We start from the raw sequence: 19,475 nt of genomic DNA, 5'->3' as shown, positions 1-19,475 counted from the left end.
GAGTGGAAGTTACAGGCGGTTAGCGGCATACCACCCAGCAGCCACCAGCCCCTGCTAGGATTTCTTCTGCACTAACAAATGCAGATTTTCACATGTTTTTAATATTCTTATTTTCCCAACCATTTCTGAGAGAGATGGAAAATAAGTTTTTTTTTCCCCTCCACCTTTAAAAAACTGATCAAATTTGCCTTTCTCAAAACACTGAACATTCCCTTTCTCATCTACCTAAACCTGATGTTGAGTTACTGTCCCCCAGAGGCTTTCAGTAGCTCAGTTCTGATGTATCCCTGCACTTTGTAGCTCACTGCCTTCTTAGAGTGTAATCAAACATCAAGCTAAGTAGCAAATAAATCTCCCGATCTCATAAGCTGCACAGCAAGATCATGTAAATGCAAATGAAGGGCTTGATTTCAAGCTGTCGCGGGGGGAAGGAGGGAAAAATGCTGGGCCTTGTCACCGCAATCACTTCACTCTGCAAGTGCAGTAAATCTGCAATAATAATAGTAATGGCAGCGTGACGGGAGGCTTTACTGTACAAGGGGGTATAATGAAAAGTGGAACAGAAGGTAGGGAAGGAAGCAAGGCCTGGTGGGTTGAAAATGCACCGGTATAGGGTTTGCAGGCATCCGCAGGACAGAGCCACGGAGGAGGGACAGGGCAGCCCTGGATGAACTGGAGCAGAAGGGATTCGTGGATCTGCCCAGCATCCCCTCCCAGCAAAGGGCTGCGTGAGATGCAAGGATTAAAAATCCACGTCTGCATCTCTTGCTGTACCCCTCTGTACACAGACAGGTGTCTCACCCCTCTCAGAGTCTCAGTCATCTGTAGAAAATTAATGAAGTGTGTTGATGATCATAAATACCAGAGGACAAAACACGAGGCTTGCAACAAAACCTGTAATCCTTAAAATTTTTGTCCTTTGCTGCACCTTTGCAACTCACCTGCCTTTTACAAAGGGACCCATTTTAAGCCCTCCTTTTCCTCTGCAGAAACGTTTTCCAATACCATTAAACACTCAAATCTGAGACTGCAGAAATCAAAGCCTACACAGGAAGGGCCAGAGAGCTTGATGCACCCAGCACTGTTCTTCAGCCAAGCAGGGCATCCCACTGCCCAAACACCAGCACCGCACTGCAGCCAGGCTGGGAGCAGCACTCTCCAAGCACAAGACACACACACCTGGTTCAAAAATGAAAATTACCCGGCTCAAGGGGAAAGGAGGCACTAGCTGAGTCCTTAAAGACAGTTTTAGAGAGCAAACAAAGCCTCAGCACACATCTCTTGCAGCCCTGGGAGGTGGTGATCTCTGCAGGATACGCTGGGAATGCTCCAGGAGAAAGCCTGGAGTTGTCTTTTCTGAATGAGCTAGATAAACAGTATTTAAGATGCCTGGTTTTCCTCACTGAGATCGTAAAGGGAGAAGACTTGCAGAAGGTACCCAGAGAAAATTAGGACCGCCTGGGATGCAGAGAGAGACGGTTTTAATTAGAGCCAAGAGGTGGGAAATAAGGCAGAGAAATGACATCTTAATGAGGTTTAATGAAGTTGTCTGCTGATGGGCACAGCTGTCAGACAGATCTGTATTCCAGCCAAGCAGCTTTGTGACAGTCTAAACCTGAACACAGCAAACAGTGCTGGAGCTGGGGAAGGAAAAAGGACCTTCTGCACCAACTTTGGCTGTCTCCCACCACTGCTATGTGGCACAGCACACCGACACTGCCTGAGGACAAACAAATGGAACCAGCCTGTGAGGCTGCAGCAGCATTTTGCTAATTTATGAATGAGAGAGTAAGCTTTGATTACACTCAACAAGATTCATTCCTGCTACATCCTTCCCATTCTTTGCCTTTGTAGGTTAAAAAAAAAAAAAATCTTGGCATCATCAGTCCTCTGAGCCTATTGGTTTGCTTCAGTCACAGGTTCCCTCCACGTTCAACATATTGGACCAGATTTTTTTTCTCCTTTAATTAATTACCCAGCACCTTTGGCATTATTTATTCAGCACCACCCAATCATAAAACAGAAACAGCATGCCTTAATTTTGCAATGGAGTAAATACCCAACTGTGTTAACTTCAGGTGCTGTGCAAAAGGGAACCTTTAAATGCTGTAATTTCTTCCATTCTACACAGTTCTGTGTTCAAAGGTCTGGAAGCCACTTCCCACAGATTACAAACCTCTCCTTTCCTGCAGTTTCTTAGAGATTTTCTCCTACCCTCAGCATAGTAGCAGATTTCTGGCCTCGCTTAGCTGATTCAGTATCAGAACATGACCCCTGGAAACAGCTTTTCCTCGTGCCTCTGAAGAGCACTGTACGATTTCTCTGGTACATCAGCAACAACCCACCTAAAAATAGCTCCTGTACAAATGTCTGTAAAAACAGGAGAAATAGATCAACAGTGAAAGCTCCTTTATCATTTTTGGCACCAGTTTATGCATTTTGCGTGAGCTCCCTAACTCACACGCAGCATGCACATATGGTTTAGCGCTGCCGTGTGATATTTCAATTGCAGTAGCACTAAAAGCCCACTCACTCCCATTGTGCTCAGCGCTGGACACATCTGCAAGGGACGGTCCCCTTCCCCTGCTGGAGGTTTGCAGGAGGTAGCTGGGGAGAAGCAACCACTTTACGCACAGATTCTTTCAGGTAGCTCATTTGATTGCTTCCAAAAAGCTCATTACTAATGTCTGCTTACATCAAAAGATCTGTAGGCTCATGCAGGGCGAGGAAGCTGATGGAGTTTAAGTCTATGCAAGTCCAGAAAACTCATTTTCTGGTGAACTTATGCTCCTGAAGTCACAGGGACACCACACCTAGTGGTGTCCCACTGCCTAGTATCACAGGCAGGTGGGTTTAATGGGACCGAGGTGAAGCACCTCCCTCGCAGACCTGGGAAGCAAACACCCAGATTTACCTGAAGGGCCTGGTATATGGCCTTGCAGGCACAGAGGATTTCATCCCAGTGATCTGAAACTGGCAACGATGAAAGCCAATTTGCCAGGATCTGCAGCAGCAGAGCTGTTGCTGCAGCCTGGACAAGTCCCTGAAGCAGGCACCAGCTCACCCCTGGACATGCCGGTGAGGAGCCCAGTGCCCACAGCACGATGTCTGCAGCCCCTGTGAGCTTTTAAGTCTTTGTGTAGCTGCACATAGAGGTGGGAGCTGAGAAATACCAAACAGACAACATACAAAAAATGGCTCCAGGCAAAAAGTTGGAGGAATTATGAGCAACTTCTGGAGACCTCAGCACAAAGCCCTCTGGACAGGTGCCTGTTTGGGCAGGCATTTAGCCCTTGCTATTCAGGCAAAACAAGCTCAGCAAGAGCTTCACCTGAGCTGAGGGTGATGCAGAAAGAGCTCAAGCTGCACTGCAGCATCGTGCACAGCCAGTGAGTGCCCTTTATGGCACACTGCAAAGGGGCCACCAGGCTGGCAGCAGCCAGGCAAACTGGGGATGGTCCAAGGCCCCAGCCAGGGTTTGTGCAAGGCTGGCTGGAAGCAGAATATAAATTTGGGTTTGGACAACGTTCCTGTACAAGGAGCTCCAGTAGGCAGCTGCATCCCTTACCAGCTGTTGTCCAGCCTTGGCCTGCCACAGCAACGAGTTTGAAGTGTTTGAAGTGGATAATTTTCAGTTAAAATCTGTCCCTGCAGGAAGCACTGCGTTTGATTCAACACCTCTTGATCCAGTGTTCACTCTGGAGCGTAATAGCAGTCACTTCAATGCCAGCATTCAATGATGCACTGGTGTGCAGCACTAGAGTAGTATTTCAACATTTCCATTTTCCCCAAAAGATGTGCCAACCCTGCTTCCACAACCCTCCATCCTCCCCAACAGGTTTCCCATGGAAAATAACCCACCCGAAGCACCCACGCCATGCCACAGGGTTGCACAGAGCTTGTCCTCTGGCCCTGCTGCAGCCTCCCCAGCAGGAACACAGCCCCAAGCTGCCAGGCTCTCATCCCTTCCCTCCTCCACCGCCTCCCTTTCAAGCAGCAATAAGGTTTCAAGACACACACATCCTGCAGTGACTTCACCATGGAGATGGGAGGGTACAGACAAAGGGGTGAAGGGAGGTCAGTTAATCCCACAGACAACACCAGGCTGGGGTACACATGGGCTGGGGAAGAGTTCATTTTAAAACTAAATAGAAATGAGGTTATTGAGCTCAAGTTCTCTTTTCTGTGCTATAAACCCCGGGATCTGCTCCCCCTTCATCTTTCTTATCCCACCCACAATATGCCTTGCGTCTTGATTATTCCCAGGCAGAAGTGGTTGTGTGACTGCATTTGGGGGAGTTTGTGCCAGCTTTCTAAGAAGATGAACAAGTTGGAAATGAAGCAACTTAAAGGAAAGTCAAGTCTAGCTGCAGTCTCCCCCTGTAGACATCACAGCTGGGCACCCAAGCCAAGGGAGAAATCAGCCAAACAAGGAGACTTCAAGTCCATGTATATTAAATCAAGATCCCTATTTCCAGTAGGGCTAGGTCACTTCTAACTAACCATGGTATGAACCTGTGTGAACTTCAGCATCCCTCATGCTTCAGCTGTGGTGAAGCCTCATGGCTGTGAGTCCTCCTTGCACTGTGGCACTCCCTTGTGTCCAGGCAGTGGGATCCCAACCCATGCCAAGTGGAGCCAGAACCACTGCTGACACTCATGGTCACATTCTGTTACATATTTTTATTTTCAGGAGGTTTAGCTCATCAAACAGGTTCTTTATGCTTCTCCTTTAACTTCATTCTTCTGCAGGCAGAACTGGGAAAGCCCCAGAGAAACTGCTATACCCTGCCAGGCTTTGATTTTGCATACGGGCTGTACATCGAAAGGACAGATGGAGGAGTCCCTGAAGGTATGACAACGCCACTAAAACATAGACCTGCAACGATGTCCTAATGCTAATAGGGACTCTCCTTCCCAGTGCTCCTCATTACTTCTTGCCAAGCTGGAGGTGAAGAAATCCAACATTCACCCACTTTCATTAATATCACAACAAATGCTTGGTGACCACTAACGCTTCCCTAGCATCTTGGAAACTTTTATAGGATCACACAGAGCCCAAACAGAAAAGGGTACGGCATCTGCAAAGGGCAATACACATGGCTACATAACTCAGAAGAGCTCTTACAGTCTCAGATTATTTCCCCCATGAAATCAGACTTGCTGAGCAAGTCAGGGTGGAGAGGGAGAAGACAGCTAATTCAGATGGGGTAGGTCTCCAACTGAAAATAATTGGGGTGAGGTATGTTGAATATCACAGCACAGTGAAGCTGTGGCAAAAATGCATACAAGCCACACAAGGCCCTCATGTGCAATGCACAAAGCTTGCATCAGCCTGCTTCCGCAAACAGCTCACCCTAATCTTTTTCCTTGCTTCATGTCTTCTTCCACCTCCAGCAATAGGTCACTGGAACACAATAAAGCCCAGGACTGGTTTAACTCGGAATATGCCCCGGGACTTCATCACCATGAACCGCGGTGCTCTGAAGGCCGGTTACACCACAGCCCGTGAATTTAACTTGTACTACAAGGCCAAGGACATACGGCGCAAAGACGATGAATACAGTCGCTTCAGGAGATCTCCTCCCAAAGTACCTGCAGACATGACTTACGGCAGGCCAGCACGGTAAGGGGCAAGAATTGGGGCCCTTCTCAGAACTATCCCTTTCTACTCTCATCTGCATCTTCCCCTGGCTCTCAGCCAGTACAGTCCCCAAAAGAGAAGTGTCCTGAACCTGGACATGCAGCAGATGAACCATAGCATCACTTCTGTGTTTTGCCACCTGATTCCACCTGCATGTCACAAACAGCTACCTAAATCTAGTCTGCATGCCACAGCACATCCCCATTTTACCTCTGGCACCAAGTGCTTGGAACCATTTAAAAATATTTTCAATGCAAGTCCTTTGACATTAAAGGAGTGCGGAGATCTGCAAGCCAGAATAATTGCCTCCCCAGGTCAGAAAGTGATGCTGAGTCAGAGCAAAAAGCATTTCTACGTGTTCATACTCTGTTGCATTTAAGGATCAGTTCAAGTTCTTTATTCCACTCTCCCATTTGTTTGTTCACCACCCTGCATCATCAGGCAGAAACTTCCAGTAAGTCAGAATGAACACAAAGCAGCTTTTCCCTGCTCTCCCTTCTGCTTCCAGGGGCTTTATTTTTTTTTAGCACAGCCCAAGGGCTGCTCCCCCAGCAACCCCTCTAGCAGGTCAGAAGCCTACCCATTCCTGCTTTGCAGCACAGTGGGATATTTAAAGCTTCACACTGAGTTGGGTTGCAGTGCAGTGTCTTAAAAATTTTTTAAAAAGCACCTAGCATACACGAGCCCCACCTGAGGTTCAAAGAGAGAGTATTTAGAAGTGGTTAAAGTGACCCATTTAACATATCCCTCACATACCAGCTCCCAGCTATCTGCCATGCTGATTTCTCCTGAATAATTGTGAACAGGGCAGTCTGCAGGGGAGAACATCAGCACCTTGCTTAGGCTGCCTGCCTCTCCTCTACAGCAGCACACGGGAGGCTGGAGGGCGCACGGTGGTCTGGAAAAGCCAGCGTAAGCCCAATGCAAACAAGCGCTAAAACCTCTGAAAAAGAACTCCAAAGCAGCCCTGATGCTGCTGGAGCACAGTTTTCTTGCTCTGTACAGGTCTGGACTAGACATTAGGTTTCATTTTAAGAGCTGGATAATAATCACTACCAGAAAAATAACAGCTACAAATTCTAGAGAAAAGACATGATGAACGGCACTGTGTATTTTACATGATAGTAAATGGGCTTTGCATATGCAAATTGAATGGATTTTAAAATGGTATTTAATGACAATTTTCGTAGCAGACATTAACATTAATTGCATCAAAATGAAAATGCAGCATTAGCTTGCTGTTAGCTGCAAATGCCCCAGCTATAAAGCTTTATCTTTATCAGTATCAGCCCTCACCAATGTGACAGGGCTGCTCTGTAAATTGCAGGCAAAAGGGCTTTTATGTTGCAAAAGTATCCCCCAATGTAGACCAAAATCAACATCAATTTTGCTTTATTTCTTCATAAACGGAGGTTAAATGGCTGCCTACAAGAAGTCTAGGCACGTTTCAAAAGTTTTAAGGAAAATCTGCAGACCCCACAACAGCAGAAGTAGTGGGAAAGGGCTTTTAATTTAAAGTTATTATTGTACAACTTGTCTTCTCCTTAATAGCTACCTTTTATGCAGACTGATTGTATTTATCCCTTTACTTTAAAAGCACGTTATAGACAAAATCAAATTACTAGGATTACCGAGGAGTTGTTACAGCCATTTGGGTAAAAGTGGGGAATTTAACTCAGTTTTCATGACTGGCAAGTTAAAGACAGCCGCATGGGTGAGCGCTCCCCAGCCCAGGTCTTGTTCCTAGTCACAGTGGACCAGTTTTAACACGATGCTCCCTGTTAAAAATGACATGCTTGTCAGTGGATTTAAGTTGTTTCTGCTTTTGGACTCTAAGCCCTGCATAACTGGGTTCTTAGTGCTCCTAATTAGGAACACATTTGCTGTAAGATAAGTGCTTGTCTGGGGACAGAAGGGGAGAGAACAGTGGCATGCAGTCCTTTTCCGTGACTCCAAGAACTCAGTTGCCTCTAAAAGCATCCACTTTGCTGCAACTGAGATCTTTATCAAAGTTTTTTCTCCGAGAACAGAGCCTGCATGATGCTCCCCTGCTCAAGGCACAGCACAAATGGTACAGCCAAGGAGCTACAGCGCCTTCCCATTGCACTGAATTCATCTGTACTGATCAGTGCAATGCTCTGGGACAATCCCCAGAGCTCTGTGAGCCTCCCAAAGTGCCGATGCAAACCTTCCCCATCTGCACCCAGAGCCTCGGTGCAGCTTCTTTGGACAGCTGGCATCATTTCTCCAGTCCCTTCCCAGGCCCTAGGCTGCAGTGCTAAAGGCACTTAAAGTGTCCTAAAGACACCAAGGTCAGGAGTTGTCCCCAGGCTCACAAGTACAAGCTCTCCTGGATCATCCCAAATAGAAAAGAACACAGATAAATGCTGGGTTTGCTATTAGTGCCTTATTAATCACGTCCTGGCCCTGCTGCTCCCTCTAGCACAGCAGATCACTTATGCCTTCATTTCCCGCTAATGTTGGATGTGTGCTGCACAGGGCATTTCACAAGGCAGCCTCACAGACACTGGTGTGAGTTTTCTGAAGCTCCAGGGCCTTTTTCCTTCCACAATATATTTACCTTCAAAGGTCACCCGTGCCCCCTCTCTATTAATTCCCCAGGGGCATCTTCCAGGGGAGAGAAGCAGCTCTGCTTTTTTGCTGATTCCCCCCATTCTCTCCCTCCCTCTTCCCAGAGAGGTGTTTGCTACGAATCATGTGGCCAGCTTTGTTGTGAGAGTCATAAAAAGGACATTTTTCATCTCTCCTTTTTCCTGCTCTCGCTTCCTCTCTCTCTCAGTATCAGACAAAGATTTATTCCCTCCCTGATGCCTGTGGCATGCAGAGCTGGGAGGGGTCAGGGGAGGCACTGATGGGACGATAATAGATAATACAGTGGTTCCCCAGGGTCTTGTCCAGCTCCGTAACCGATCCATCAGCAGGCAGCACTCGTGCCAAGGTCAACAGTAACGAGGATGTGGTAGGGTCCCAGCCTCCCCCATGGGGCACCCTCCGGTTGGGCTCCTCTGATTCATGCTCCAGCTTCTGATCTCTACAAGAGCTGCCTTGTGCAAGCCACAATTTGCAAGAGTGTGTGCCCACTGGGCCCAGGCACTGCAGTAATGACCACGCTGCAGTGTGAGCACACTCAGCTTTACCTGCCTCAGTCCTCATTCCTGCTGGAAACAGGTCTACAGATTTTCTTTCAAGGAAAATACTCAGAGTTTGTAGTACCTCCCCCAGGCAGCCAACCCAACCCATCCCATCCACACAGGCTCTTTGTGCATGGCAAGTTACACAGCTGAAAGAAGTCTGCTATTTAGGGCTGCTGATCTCCAGGACCCAAGTCCTCTCTCCTTTCATTTAAAGTAACCCTACACAGTGCTACACGCAGGTGTGTTCAATCCCCATCCTCCTTGTGTAATGACCTTGTGTACAAAACGGAGAATGCAAGGCACTGAGGGGCCTGAGTCTTGATGAGACTGGAACTAAGGACACAAAGGATCTGTGAAGACCTCCACGATCATCGCTGGTGTCAATACAGCTTGGTATTTGGATGCATTTGAAAACTCCCAAAAGAGTCCCAAGCCCATATTTAGCCTCCTAACCACCTTCTGTCATTGAAGTCTACCATGCACTGAAATTAGCAGGTATTAAATCTTCATTCTTGGAACTAGAAACAAGCACAAATATATGGATGCTGTCTACAGCTAGATTTTAGATTTTGATTTACACAAGGTCACACTAGGAGTTTGAAGGCAAAACCCACTAGCACACAGTTGGTAGCCCAAGCACAAGTTTTATCTCCAGGAGCTAAAGACATTACAGCAGCACAGAGTACGCCCTCAGTATGATCACAGGTTAACATTTCCAGGGCTGATCTTAATGAAAAGTTTTCATTTGCTTCTCTTTCACTAATGCAAGTTTGCTAATTCTGCCTTCTACATCCCTGATCGTGTTCCTGGGCACAAGGACTGCACAGACGTGCCTTTCTCTGCCATCCCACACCTGTACCTCCTTCAAACCCTGCATGGCCATAACCCTGCCTCAGACATGCTGCCATCCACTTGGCAGTTGGCCTGTAGGTTGGGCTGACCTTGGGTGTGCTGGCAGGATTTCCCTGGCACTCTGTCATCCCCACGTCTCCTGCCGGGTCCCCCCTACTGCCTGCCTTCGCTTCAGTCGTCCCTTTCCTGAATTTCACATTCCATTTTCCTTCTAACTTCATCTCCGCCCATCACTCTACCTCTCATTCTCTAACACTGGTCTTAGTCCTTGAGCAGCTGCTTTCACCATGCTTCTGCAGACTCACCTCTGAAGCATTTGTTCACTGCAGTCTCTCCTCTACGAACTGTTACAACTGGCCAAAGGCTTTGGTTTTCCAGCACCTCCTCTTTTCTTTGTATCATTTGCAGTTGTCCTAATGCGCTGCTGACAATCGTCTCGCTGGCCTTTAACAGCTCAGCTGTTACATTGGCTTCTCCTGCAGATTCCTGGCTTAACTGATTGCTCTGTCCTTATCTTTCACCTTCCCCAAAAAGGGAGCTTTCAGTGTTCATACTCGTGCTTTGCAAATGGCTTTTCCACCCAAAGCATCCATGATGTTTGCACGCAGCCAAAACGAAGTGCAAAAGGCTGCCCAAATGCTGTTTTGATATTTCCAGCAACTCTTTGGCACAGGGAGTGCTTTAGTAAATTTATTTTTGAAACACTTAAAGAACATTTCAGGCCATTAGTATATGGTGCAGGAAGAAGTAAAAAAAAAAAAAAAAAAGTCCAGCTGTAAAGAAACTATGCTGAAGAGTAGAGGGTGTTCCAGGAAAAAAAAAAAGGGAAAGCTGGACAGGCAAGAAAGAAAGATTACAGGAAGCCCACACTTGATCCATGATCATTGGAAGCAGAACAAGTGTGTGTAAAGCCACAAGGCCCCCAAAAGACTGGGGCAAACCAAAGTTTGAGAGAAAAAAAATCAGACAAGAACTATAAAAATATTACATAGAGACTGGAATCACCATGAAGATAAAAACATACAGCCAAGTTAAAAAAAATAGGTCTCCCATCAGTTCAGATAATTGCACATCCCATCCAGCTCCACAGCAAAAGACACTTTGTGCCTCTGCCACCATCCTCGTGTTGCTAAGATAAGAATTTCTATTTCAAGAATCATTCTCTTGTATTGGACACGCAGCAGGCTGGCTGTGTTCACATCGCTGTGCATGTATCCCTACTGCACAGCTCCCAACCACGTCTGCCTGGAGTGCGCTGCCTTGTGCCAGGTGGGCAAAGCTCTGTTTGAAGGGGTAACAGGTCCGTATGCAATCTCGAGTGCACTGTGAAGATGCTGGTTCTCCATCAGCATTGTTATTTCCCGCAGCTGTAACAGTCTGACTGCTTCAGGCTCTCACATGAACAGAAAATAGACATGTTTTGGCATAAGGTTCATGTCCTGAACATCAGCCACAAGATGGGGAAAAAAGGGGTAAAGATTTAGATCCTTTATTACCCAATGCTGAATTGGTATTCACTGAATTTCACTGAATAGGAAAGTTATTTCTGTGGATCAGAGCTGGCTAAAGAATTTCTACCAGAACTATTACCATTTAATATTACTTCTTGCCACAAGTAGACTTTTTCCCCCTTCCAAACTTCTGCTTTTGCAATTTGTACAATGAAAACCTAGTTCGGAGGGAAATAACCACAGAATCCTTTTTTTTTTGTTTTTTGTATGTGAAAGCAAAGATCTCTACCCCTTACTGGCATCTTTTCCTTTTAAATGAAATAATATCCCCACCTAGCCAGAGATTTAAGCACGAACCGGAGGTCAAGGGGAAGACGTGGCTCTTTGATTTGTTCTGTTCAGTGTTAGTTTGTTGTTTGTTTGTTTTTTTTTTTTTTTTTTTTTGGGGGGGGGGGGGGGGAGGGGGGCTTTTCTTCCAAGTGAAAGCAGAGCAGCACACTGATCAGGACAGTTTGCATTTGTAGGTGTTGGTGGCTGCAGACTGTGCAGTGTTCAGTCTCAGTCATAGTTTGAGGCTGCCAGGCTAGAATAGCTCTGTCCCCTAACCACATCCCACTTGAGATTCCTGAATTTCTCAGAGGATAAGAGGCTTTCCAGTGAGTAGAAATAAATTTGTTGAAGACAAATTTAAATAACCTTCAACTAAGTAAGCCACATGGCATCTCCAACCCAAAAGACCAGCGTTAACGTGCAGATTCCGGCTTGTGAAGCCAGTTATTGAATAGGTATGAGCTGTCTTGGTGTCTTTGCTGCAAGATACGAGTTTCCATGTGTGCATTTAGGATTGTTACAAGTGTACATCTCACTCTTGGCCTGGAAGGGAATAGTAAAGCAAATTGGTGTTCTTGTAACCATGTGTGCTCCTAAGTACAGCTATGAGCATCTGATAAATCTTTTAAAGTACATGTTTACAATGGATTTTATTCTTTTTACTGTTCCATACATACGAGCCCTCTGAGCAAAATAACAGATCCTCTGACACTTAGGAGAAGCCACTGCCTCATTGGCTGCCCACGGTGAAATAACTTATATTGTTATTTCCTCATCCAAATTACAAGGACTGTAAAGAAGCTTCAGAAATTCGGAGTAATCAGTGCTTTGACGGCACGGATCCTGAAGCTGCCACACGGGTGAAAGACCCACTATTTCAACTGGGAGTTTTGCCAGTGGAAAGACTGCAAAAAAAATTGGTCCCCGAGTGTTTTCTACCAATTTTTCTCTTGTTATTTTCTTCAGTGGTTAATGGAAAGTGAGGACAAGTGGAGATCATTTAAAAATGATCTTTCAGGCCTCTCCATGGGTTTATTGCCAGGACCTATTTAGAGGACCATAAAGCTGTAAGGGGCCTATAACTTTGCTGTATAGTCCACAAGCTTCCTAGGAAAGCGAAGAGCCTTTACATCCACGCTCTGCATGTTTTTCCATCTCTCCCTCTTACAAACACATGCACATGTGTGCAGGGACTTCTGGAGCCGCTAATTGAATTCACTTTTGTGAAAGTGTTAACAAATTGTAAGTGACCTTTTATACAAATTTCAAAGTCAAGAATCCGCCGCTAACTGAACATCCCTCTTCTGCCATTCACTGTTATGCAAAACCCACAAACAATTAGAAGAAATAACGAAGAGCCCAGCGGCCCTCTTTCCTAATTAGCTGCAGGAGGCAATGCTGGGGAGGGTGGCTAAGTGCTTCAATTACCTCGGCCCTCCTCGCTGCCCTTGTTAGAGCAGACAGGTCCACTGGCCAAAGGGGAACAATTAAGGCAAGGCAGAGCCAGGCAGTTTGCAAGGGGATGCCGGGGCCGTGCCGGCTCTCACACAAGGGCCAGAGCTGTAATCATGCCCCAGATTCCTGCTGGGCTACACAGAGACAAATTAATGGTAGATAGATTGCTAGCTCTAGCCCATCAGTAACAAGGGAGGAAGGGAGACAATATAGCAGTACAAGGGAACTGTAATCAGAGTTTTCCTGTACTATAAACACCCTTTCAGGGCAGAGGGACCACAGCATTAATGCCTCAGTGCTGTGTGCATTGGTGGTACCCCAAGGCCCCAAGCAGAATCACAGACCCCAGCTTGTGCTTTATTTGCTGAAGATAATCTATGCTGGCTGCACCGAGGAGCCCCACACTGGATACCGAACTGGTTCCCAGCAAGAAACTGATCTGTGCTGGTGAGAGCGCCAGCTTGGCCATCCAAGCCCCAGCCACAAGATGGGACAGAGAGCTCTGTATGGACAGTACCACCATGGGATAAATCCTTCACACTACAATGGAAGTGAGGAAGGGGTACAAAGGCCGTGCCTCTTACAGCTCTGTGGGCTGAAGACCCCAAATGTGGATCCTGGCTGTACACCAAGATGAAATGATCTCAGATTGAAAGAGCTAGCAAGGGCTGACTCTAAGAAAACGAAGCCTCATTAACCTTTCAAGAAAGGGTTAAAGTTTCAGGATAGCTGTTGGTGTTGTAACACAGCTTTGATATCACAACTGTAAAAATATCAGTGATATGATTTATCTACTGTATAGGCACCCATGCAGTGCCAGAGCCTGCTGCCACTAAGCTGCCCTTGAAATTAGAGGGTCACACGTGGGAGCAGAGCTTTTGGTGCAGCCCCAAAACCACGCAGCCACCAGGGAGTCAATGCCCATGCAAGTGTCCTCTGCTCCCCACCAGAGCCTGTCCTGACCATCAGCGGGCAGAGTAAGGCAGGAGCTGTGCTGCACTGGCTGGAGGGCTACCAGGAAAATCCAAGGGCTGTAGTTTGCGCTAAAATATTTATGAGCCCTTGTGCTTTTGAATAATACAAGAAAAAAAAAAAGCAATCTCAAGTCAAGTTTTTACCCTTTTACAATACAGCAATAAAATTGATTGCATCTTTTAAGCCAGTATAAAAACCATTCCTGAGCACAAGTCCTTTGTATCCACTTTTGCCAAGTACCTTTTTTTTTTTCCCCCGCTGATGTATAAACCTTTGAAAATAAGTTTGAGGGGAGACTGACAACCTTGAAACCTCAAGAGCAGCATGGCATTGACGGGTGCCGCTCTCAGAGCTGAGCATTATAGATAGATTTTAATTTCATTTTAACAAAATAGCTGTCTCCAGTGGAAGAAGCATCAAGAGCTAAATGAGGACCCGTCTTGAGCTGAATCACGTTGAACAGACCTCGGCACTGTCATTGATTTTCTAGGAAGAAAAAAAATGCCTCTGGCTACTAAACCAAATTAGTAGTCACTGATGACCAATTATTTTGCCCCACTGTGAACGGAGAGGCGTACTAAAATTCCAGTTTGTCAGACCCAAGGCTCTCTTCTCAAACACCTTTCAACAAGCGTGTACCAAAAGTCCCTCAGATGGTTCTGACGCCTTCCTGTTTTCGGCAACTTCTCCTTCTCCAAAGTTTTAATGAGCTGCTGCTCTGAGGATGGCCTGCCAGAAAGGGAGCCCTTCCCGGCTTGGTGGTACACTATTTGGCACGCCACACAAATCACAGCTGTCAGAATTTATACACACATACACAAAAAAGTGTCAGCCTAATGTTTGCAAATTATAATTACCATTTCCCTTGCATGTCCCTGGTGCCTTCATTTTAGATAAATCCCAGCTCTGAGGTATCAGCTGCAAAGCACTGAAGGCTCATATTGAATAGAATAGATTTAACTAGTTTGTAGCTCATTTAAGGCCTACACTGTTTTATTTTAATATTGTTAATACTTTATTATACTTTTTAACATTGTTTTCACAGTAAAATAGCCTATTAGAACAGCTGCAGCTTCGTTTCCAGGAGATTTCTGGCAGACTAGCACACCACATTGTATAACCAAGTAAGCAGGCGCTTGTCATTTCAGTTGAAAATAGGTCTATAGCCTCACTCTTGAAAGTAAATTAGAGAGTCTATTAAAGAGACAGGGACTGTTTCAGGGATAATAGTTTTGAAAATGTGCATAGATAAATTCTAAAATATTTAGGAAATGTCAACATTAGAAGTGGCTCCAACTATTTGACTATAAAAGGAAGCGGCTGATTATTTTTTCCGACAATTATAAATAATTTGTTACATCCTATCAGAACTTTCTTTCCCTTCCCTTTCTGTGGCAGGATGCTTGTGCCAAAACAAGGAGATCTGAGTTGCTCTGAATGAGACAGGTTTTAATCCACAATAAGCGCTTTCAGCAGATGGCTCTCTGCCTACACCCCCACCCCCAAAAAACAGCAGCCCCAGAGGGTAACAGCAAAATCCTCCCAGCTCAGAGGAGCGACATCTGGGCAGGGTGACAGAGGGAAACGGAGCACACAAGCAGTTCATTCCTGTCCTCAAGTAACATTAAGGTGAGAGGACATTTTCCCCTAGGCCAGCTGCAGTGAGCCACACCACCAAACGACACCGATATCAGGGCCAAAACTCCCCGTCCACCCCAACGGTAGCAGCATTCGACCTACAAAGAAAAAGCTGCCTCGCTAAAATTTCTCCAGTAACCTTAGTCAAAGTGTTGCCTGATATCCCCTGCTCCCTGCCCCACTTTCTCAATGTTTCTCTCTAAGGAGGGAGGAAAAGCCAGATCAAGCACTGCATCTTACAGCCCACCAGAACCCGTGCATGTAACTAAGCACACGAGTCATCCCTACTAATTTCCCAGAGACAGTTCATGCATGTATTATTCCAGGCATGATTCTATACTTTGCTGGATCAGGATTTAAATGCGATTAATCACACGGCAGGGAAGAGTCTCTGAAGAGCATCAACCCAAATGTGTCCTTTCAAGCATTTACTTACAAGCCAGCTGTGGACTAATCAGTCACCAACTGGCTGGTCCACCAGAGATGGTAAAAGTCACCTCCATGGAGAGGTGAAAACACTCAGCCATCACAAAAATCAATAATCAAACACCACACACAAAGGCTCCGTGTTCTCCTGCATCCCTCCCTGCTATTCACACACACCAGGAAAGCTCCTGAAGGGTCAGACCAAGGAAACAAGCCCACAAGGCTCACCACAAGCATGTGCAAGGACTACCAAATTTACACCATACAACGAGGTGCTCAACCACAGCTATGCCACATCTTTTAATCCTTTGTAGATATTTTAGCCCAGCTGTGATCAGCACGAAATACCAAACCGTAAGGGAAGCCAAGGGTAAATGTCAGTGTCCCCTTTGGCACAAGGTGTCCCCAGATGACAGTCTGGAGCAATGCAGCTCTTTTGTAGGCAAAGCCTTGAAAAGCCCTGCAGCATGTGATCTATGAAACGGGCAGTCCGCAGAAGGATGTCTCCTCTGATATGAATGCCCCCTTGGGATGTATATTGCTGGATTGCACATCTAGTATCATTAGAAAACACGACCATAGATTAGGCTGTTTTGAAGCATGTGGTGTGCAATAATTAAGTAATAAAAGTCACCACAGGGGTGAAGGAACAAGAAACAGAAGAGTTACTATTTGCATATGCCCTGCTGGCGCCTTCCGCTACTGTCAAGGATCCTCCAGACCGCTAAAAGCTGGCTGCTGATGATTTCAGGCCAATTGCTGACAAAACCATTGAAGCACCAGCTCAGTTGTGGCCTGGTACACGAGCTCTCTCCAGAAAGCCACTTTCTGGTGGCCCAGAACCACCCAGCGTTTAGCCCAGCTCAGATCCCTGCTCAGGCAGGGAAAGCCCTTGCCTTGCTGCTCCAGGAGCAGCAGCTGAAGGCACAGCAAGCTACAAGTGTGAGCAAAGCTGGTGGCTCCACAGTGTCGTTGGTTGCTGCTGAGATAGAAAAAGTCCCTCCCCAGCAGGGTGTGCAAGGACAAAGACCGATAAAATTTCAGCTGCAGGTCCTCCATCACTTTCTCCCGTGGGATTTCTAATGTTTGCTTCTGGGGGAGAGGAACAGCACCACAACCACAGTGATAAGCGATATGCTGTCCTCAAGGCAAGAGCCCTGCTGTTCCACTGCTGCCACTGCCAATTCTACCTCCCACGGTGGCTGATGAAGTTAAAGCATCCTCCTCCCTTGGCAAAAGCGAGGCTCAGCAAGTCTGGGCCACAGCTTTGCTGCAACTTGGTCAGGTTAATGCCAGCTTAGTGTAGGTAAACTGACCAAAAATAAATTGACTTCTAATTTTACCATTTATCTAGAGTTGTAGTCATCTGCAGTCCCCCTGCTGCTGCCCCCACTGGCTGGGACACTTGCTGGTGCCCTTTTTCAAGAGGCAAATAAATCTGCTCTGTGCAACTGGGGCACCAGAGGGGCTCAGTCATTCAGCTCCCCTTTGTGCTGCAGACACCTGACAGTGTCTCAGTCTGTTTTAATTCCAGACTCAGATTGTCAGTTGTCCTCTCACCCAGTGCATCTGTTTGGGCTTCTTTGTACACCACAGCAGTCACATTTTCACATTCTCACCACTCACATTTTCCAGGAGCAGGGAAGGGAATCAGCACAGGGAGGTAGAGAGAGGCATTAACCCTGGAGATTATATGATTGCACTTTGAACATTTTTTCCAGGCCTTCCACTCCCTTTTTTGACGTCTTCCAACACAAATACAAGGAGCTGTGGATGGAGCAGCAGAGAGCACTGACAGCAGCCCTGCGAGTGGAAAAGAAAAAGGTAATAATACTCCAACAGCACTGCTGCTTGCTACCAGCCATGAACTCCCCATCCCACCCCACAATAGATGGGCTTCTTTCTGTCCATCACAGTGAGCAGTCCCAGCTGAGAAACCATTTTCTCTGACTGCTAGAAGGCTGGCAAAGCCTAATAAAAATCAGCTGCTTCTGAGCAAAGATGGGCCTGGCTCCAGCCAGAGCATATCCTGCAGGGTAATGCTATGGGAGTGAGCACCAGATGTGAAAATTGCAGTGTGCATGCCTGAAAGTGCACTGGAGACAAAAGGAAAGGTTTATTTTAAAGTATTGTTGTATCTGAAGGTATACACAGGAGCTGAGCAAGCTCAGGGCAGTGGTGCTTTGGTCAAAGCCTTCCAAAAGGCTTAGGCACCTGTCCCACAGAGACACCGTTTTAGCTATCATTAAGCATCTGTCTGCATCAATATGTCCCTGGTCACAGGGTGCCCAGCTAAACTCCTGTTATCAATTAAAATGGAGGCTCTAGCTCTTTTTGCATCACCACAATACTAAAAGCTCTGCTGCAACAAAGCATTAGGTTTCAAGTTATCTTTGGTATTTAATGCCATCCTCTTGCCAGAAGCCTTGCAGATTGTCCTTGGACAGCATCAGCTCTGCTCAGGTTACCTGCAGCAGTGGACAAAAGGATGGAGCAGCCAAATGTTGGAAGGACCAGCACCAGCCTTGATCCTGGCGTGTCACAGTGGATGCACACACCCTGAGCAGTTGTTAGAGCTGTTAAACATAGCAATATTGTAATAACATTTAAAAGCAGCCAATGACTGTTTTATTAGTTAATGACTCAAGGAAGAGTCGAGCTAATATGGTAATGACCAATTTCAATGGGCTTACTGCCATCACAAAGTATGCTTTATAGTGGAAGTGCAATACAGTGTTCTTAATTAGCAGCTATTTTATGAACGCACAAGCCCAGGATGTTGGAAAAATGCATCCCTAACTTATCTAGTAATGACTGATGTTTTAATCACTAAGTTCTCTCCATCAAGTTCCTGAAGCTTGCAGCCCCCAATTACTGGGTTAAGTAACACAGACCTACAAACCAGAGCACAAAGCAAACAGATTCCCCAGGGTTTTGTGCAGTTGCACAGAATGTTTTTTGCCAAGACATCCACCAGGTACCTGCACTGGCTTGTACTGGGACCATCAAGTACTGTACATTGCAATTAATCACGAGAGAAACACATCAGTCAGGAAATCTTCCCTGTGGCTGCAGTGGTGGAAACAACTCTCCCAGCTAGTGATGAGCCAGGGCTGTAGCTCAGGGCTCCTAGCAGGCAGTGGTAACCTCACTGAGATGCCACATGAAGCTCAGAGTTGGCAGTTGCCCACATTTTCCTCAGTGTGCTGTAGATATCAGCATTAGCTGCATGGACACGAAAGACCACCCAGACCAGGAACTAGCGATCATCAGTCCAAAGTGACTTTTAGACTGGTTCATCCCAGCATCATTATGTCACAAGACACCAACCTGATGTATATAGCTGTGCCATTTCAGCCTGTTCTGGTGTATCTTTGATTACAGAAAGACAAATTGCGTGAAACTCGTACCACAATTCTCCGAAAACAGCCAGTACCTGTGAAGGAGGAGTCCTTCTGGCACCTGCCCCACCTGGAGAAGGTATGGAGTACTTGGTTGAACTCAGAGACACTTTCTAAACTTGCCTGTGTTCCCTGGTAATACCCTTAT

At 46.3% G+C, this 19,475-nt stretch overlaps 1 protein-coding gene and 1 long non-coding RNA gene across 3 annotated transcripts in view; one reads left to right on the top strand and one right to left on the bottom strand.

Moving 5' to 3' along the window:
• LOC137842691 (uncharacterized) overlaps positions 1 to 19,475 on the bottom strand; it is a 57,761-nt gene that overhangs the window by 26,778 nt on the left and 11,508 nt on the right. The window lies entirely within an intron of this gene.
• Positions 1 to 19,475, top strand: part of CFAP77 (cilia and flagella associated protein 77) — a 58,985-nt gene that overhangs the window by 29,446 nt on the left and 10,064 nt on the right. The window contains exons 2-5 of the mRNA XM_068657010.1: positions 4,753 to 4,852; positions 5,398 to 5,626; positions 17,648 to 17,750; positions 19,311 to 19,406. Coding sequence (XP_068513111.1) covers positions 4,753 to 4,852; positions 5,398 to 5,626; positions 17,648 to 17,750; positions 19,311 to 19,406 — 528 coding nt within the window. The remainder of the gene's footprint in view (positions 1 to 4,752; positions 4,853 to 5,397; positions 5,627 to 17,647; positions 17,751 to 19,310; positions 19,407 to 19,475) is intronic.

This window comes from Anas acuta, chromosome 20 (genome assembly GCF_963932015.1).
Source record: "Anas acuta chromosome 20, bAnaAcu1.1, whole genome shotgun sequence".
Lineage (NCBI taxonomy): Eukaryota > Metazoa > Chordata > Aves > Anseriformes > Anatidae > Anas > Anas acuta.
The sequence above is the reverse complement of the archived record's forward strand: the minus strand, read 5'-3'. Positions and strand labels throughout refer to the sequence as shown.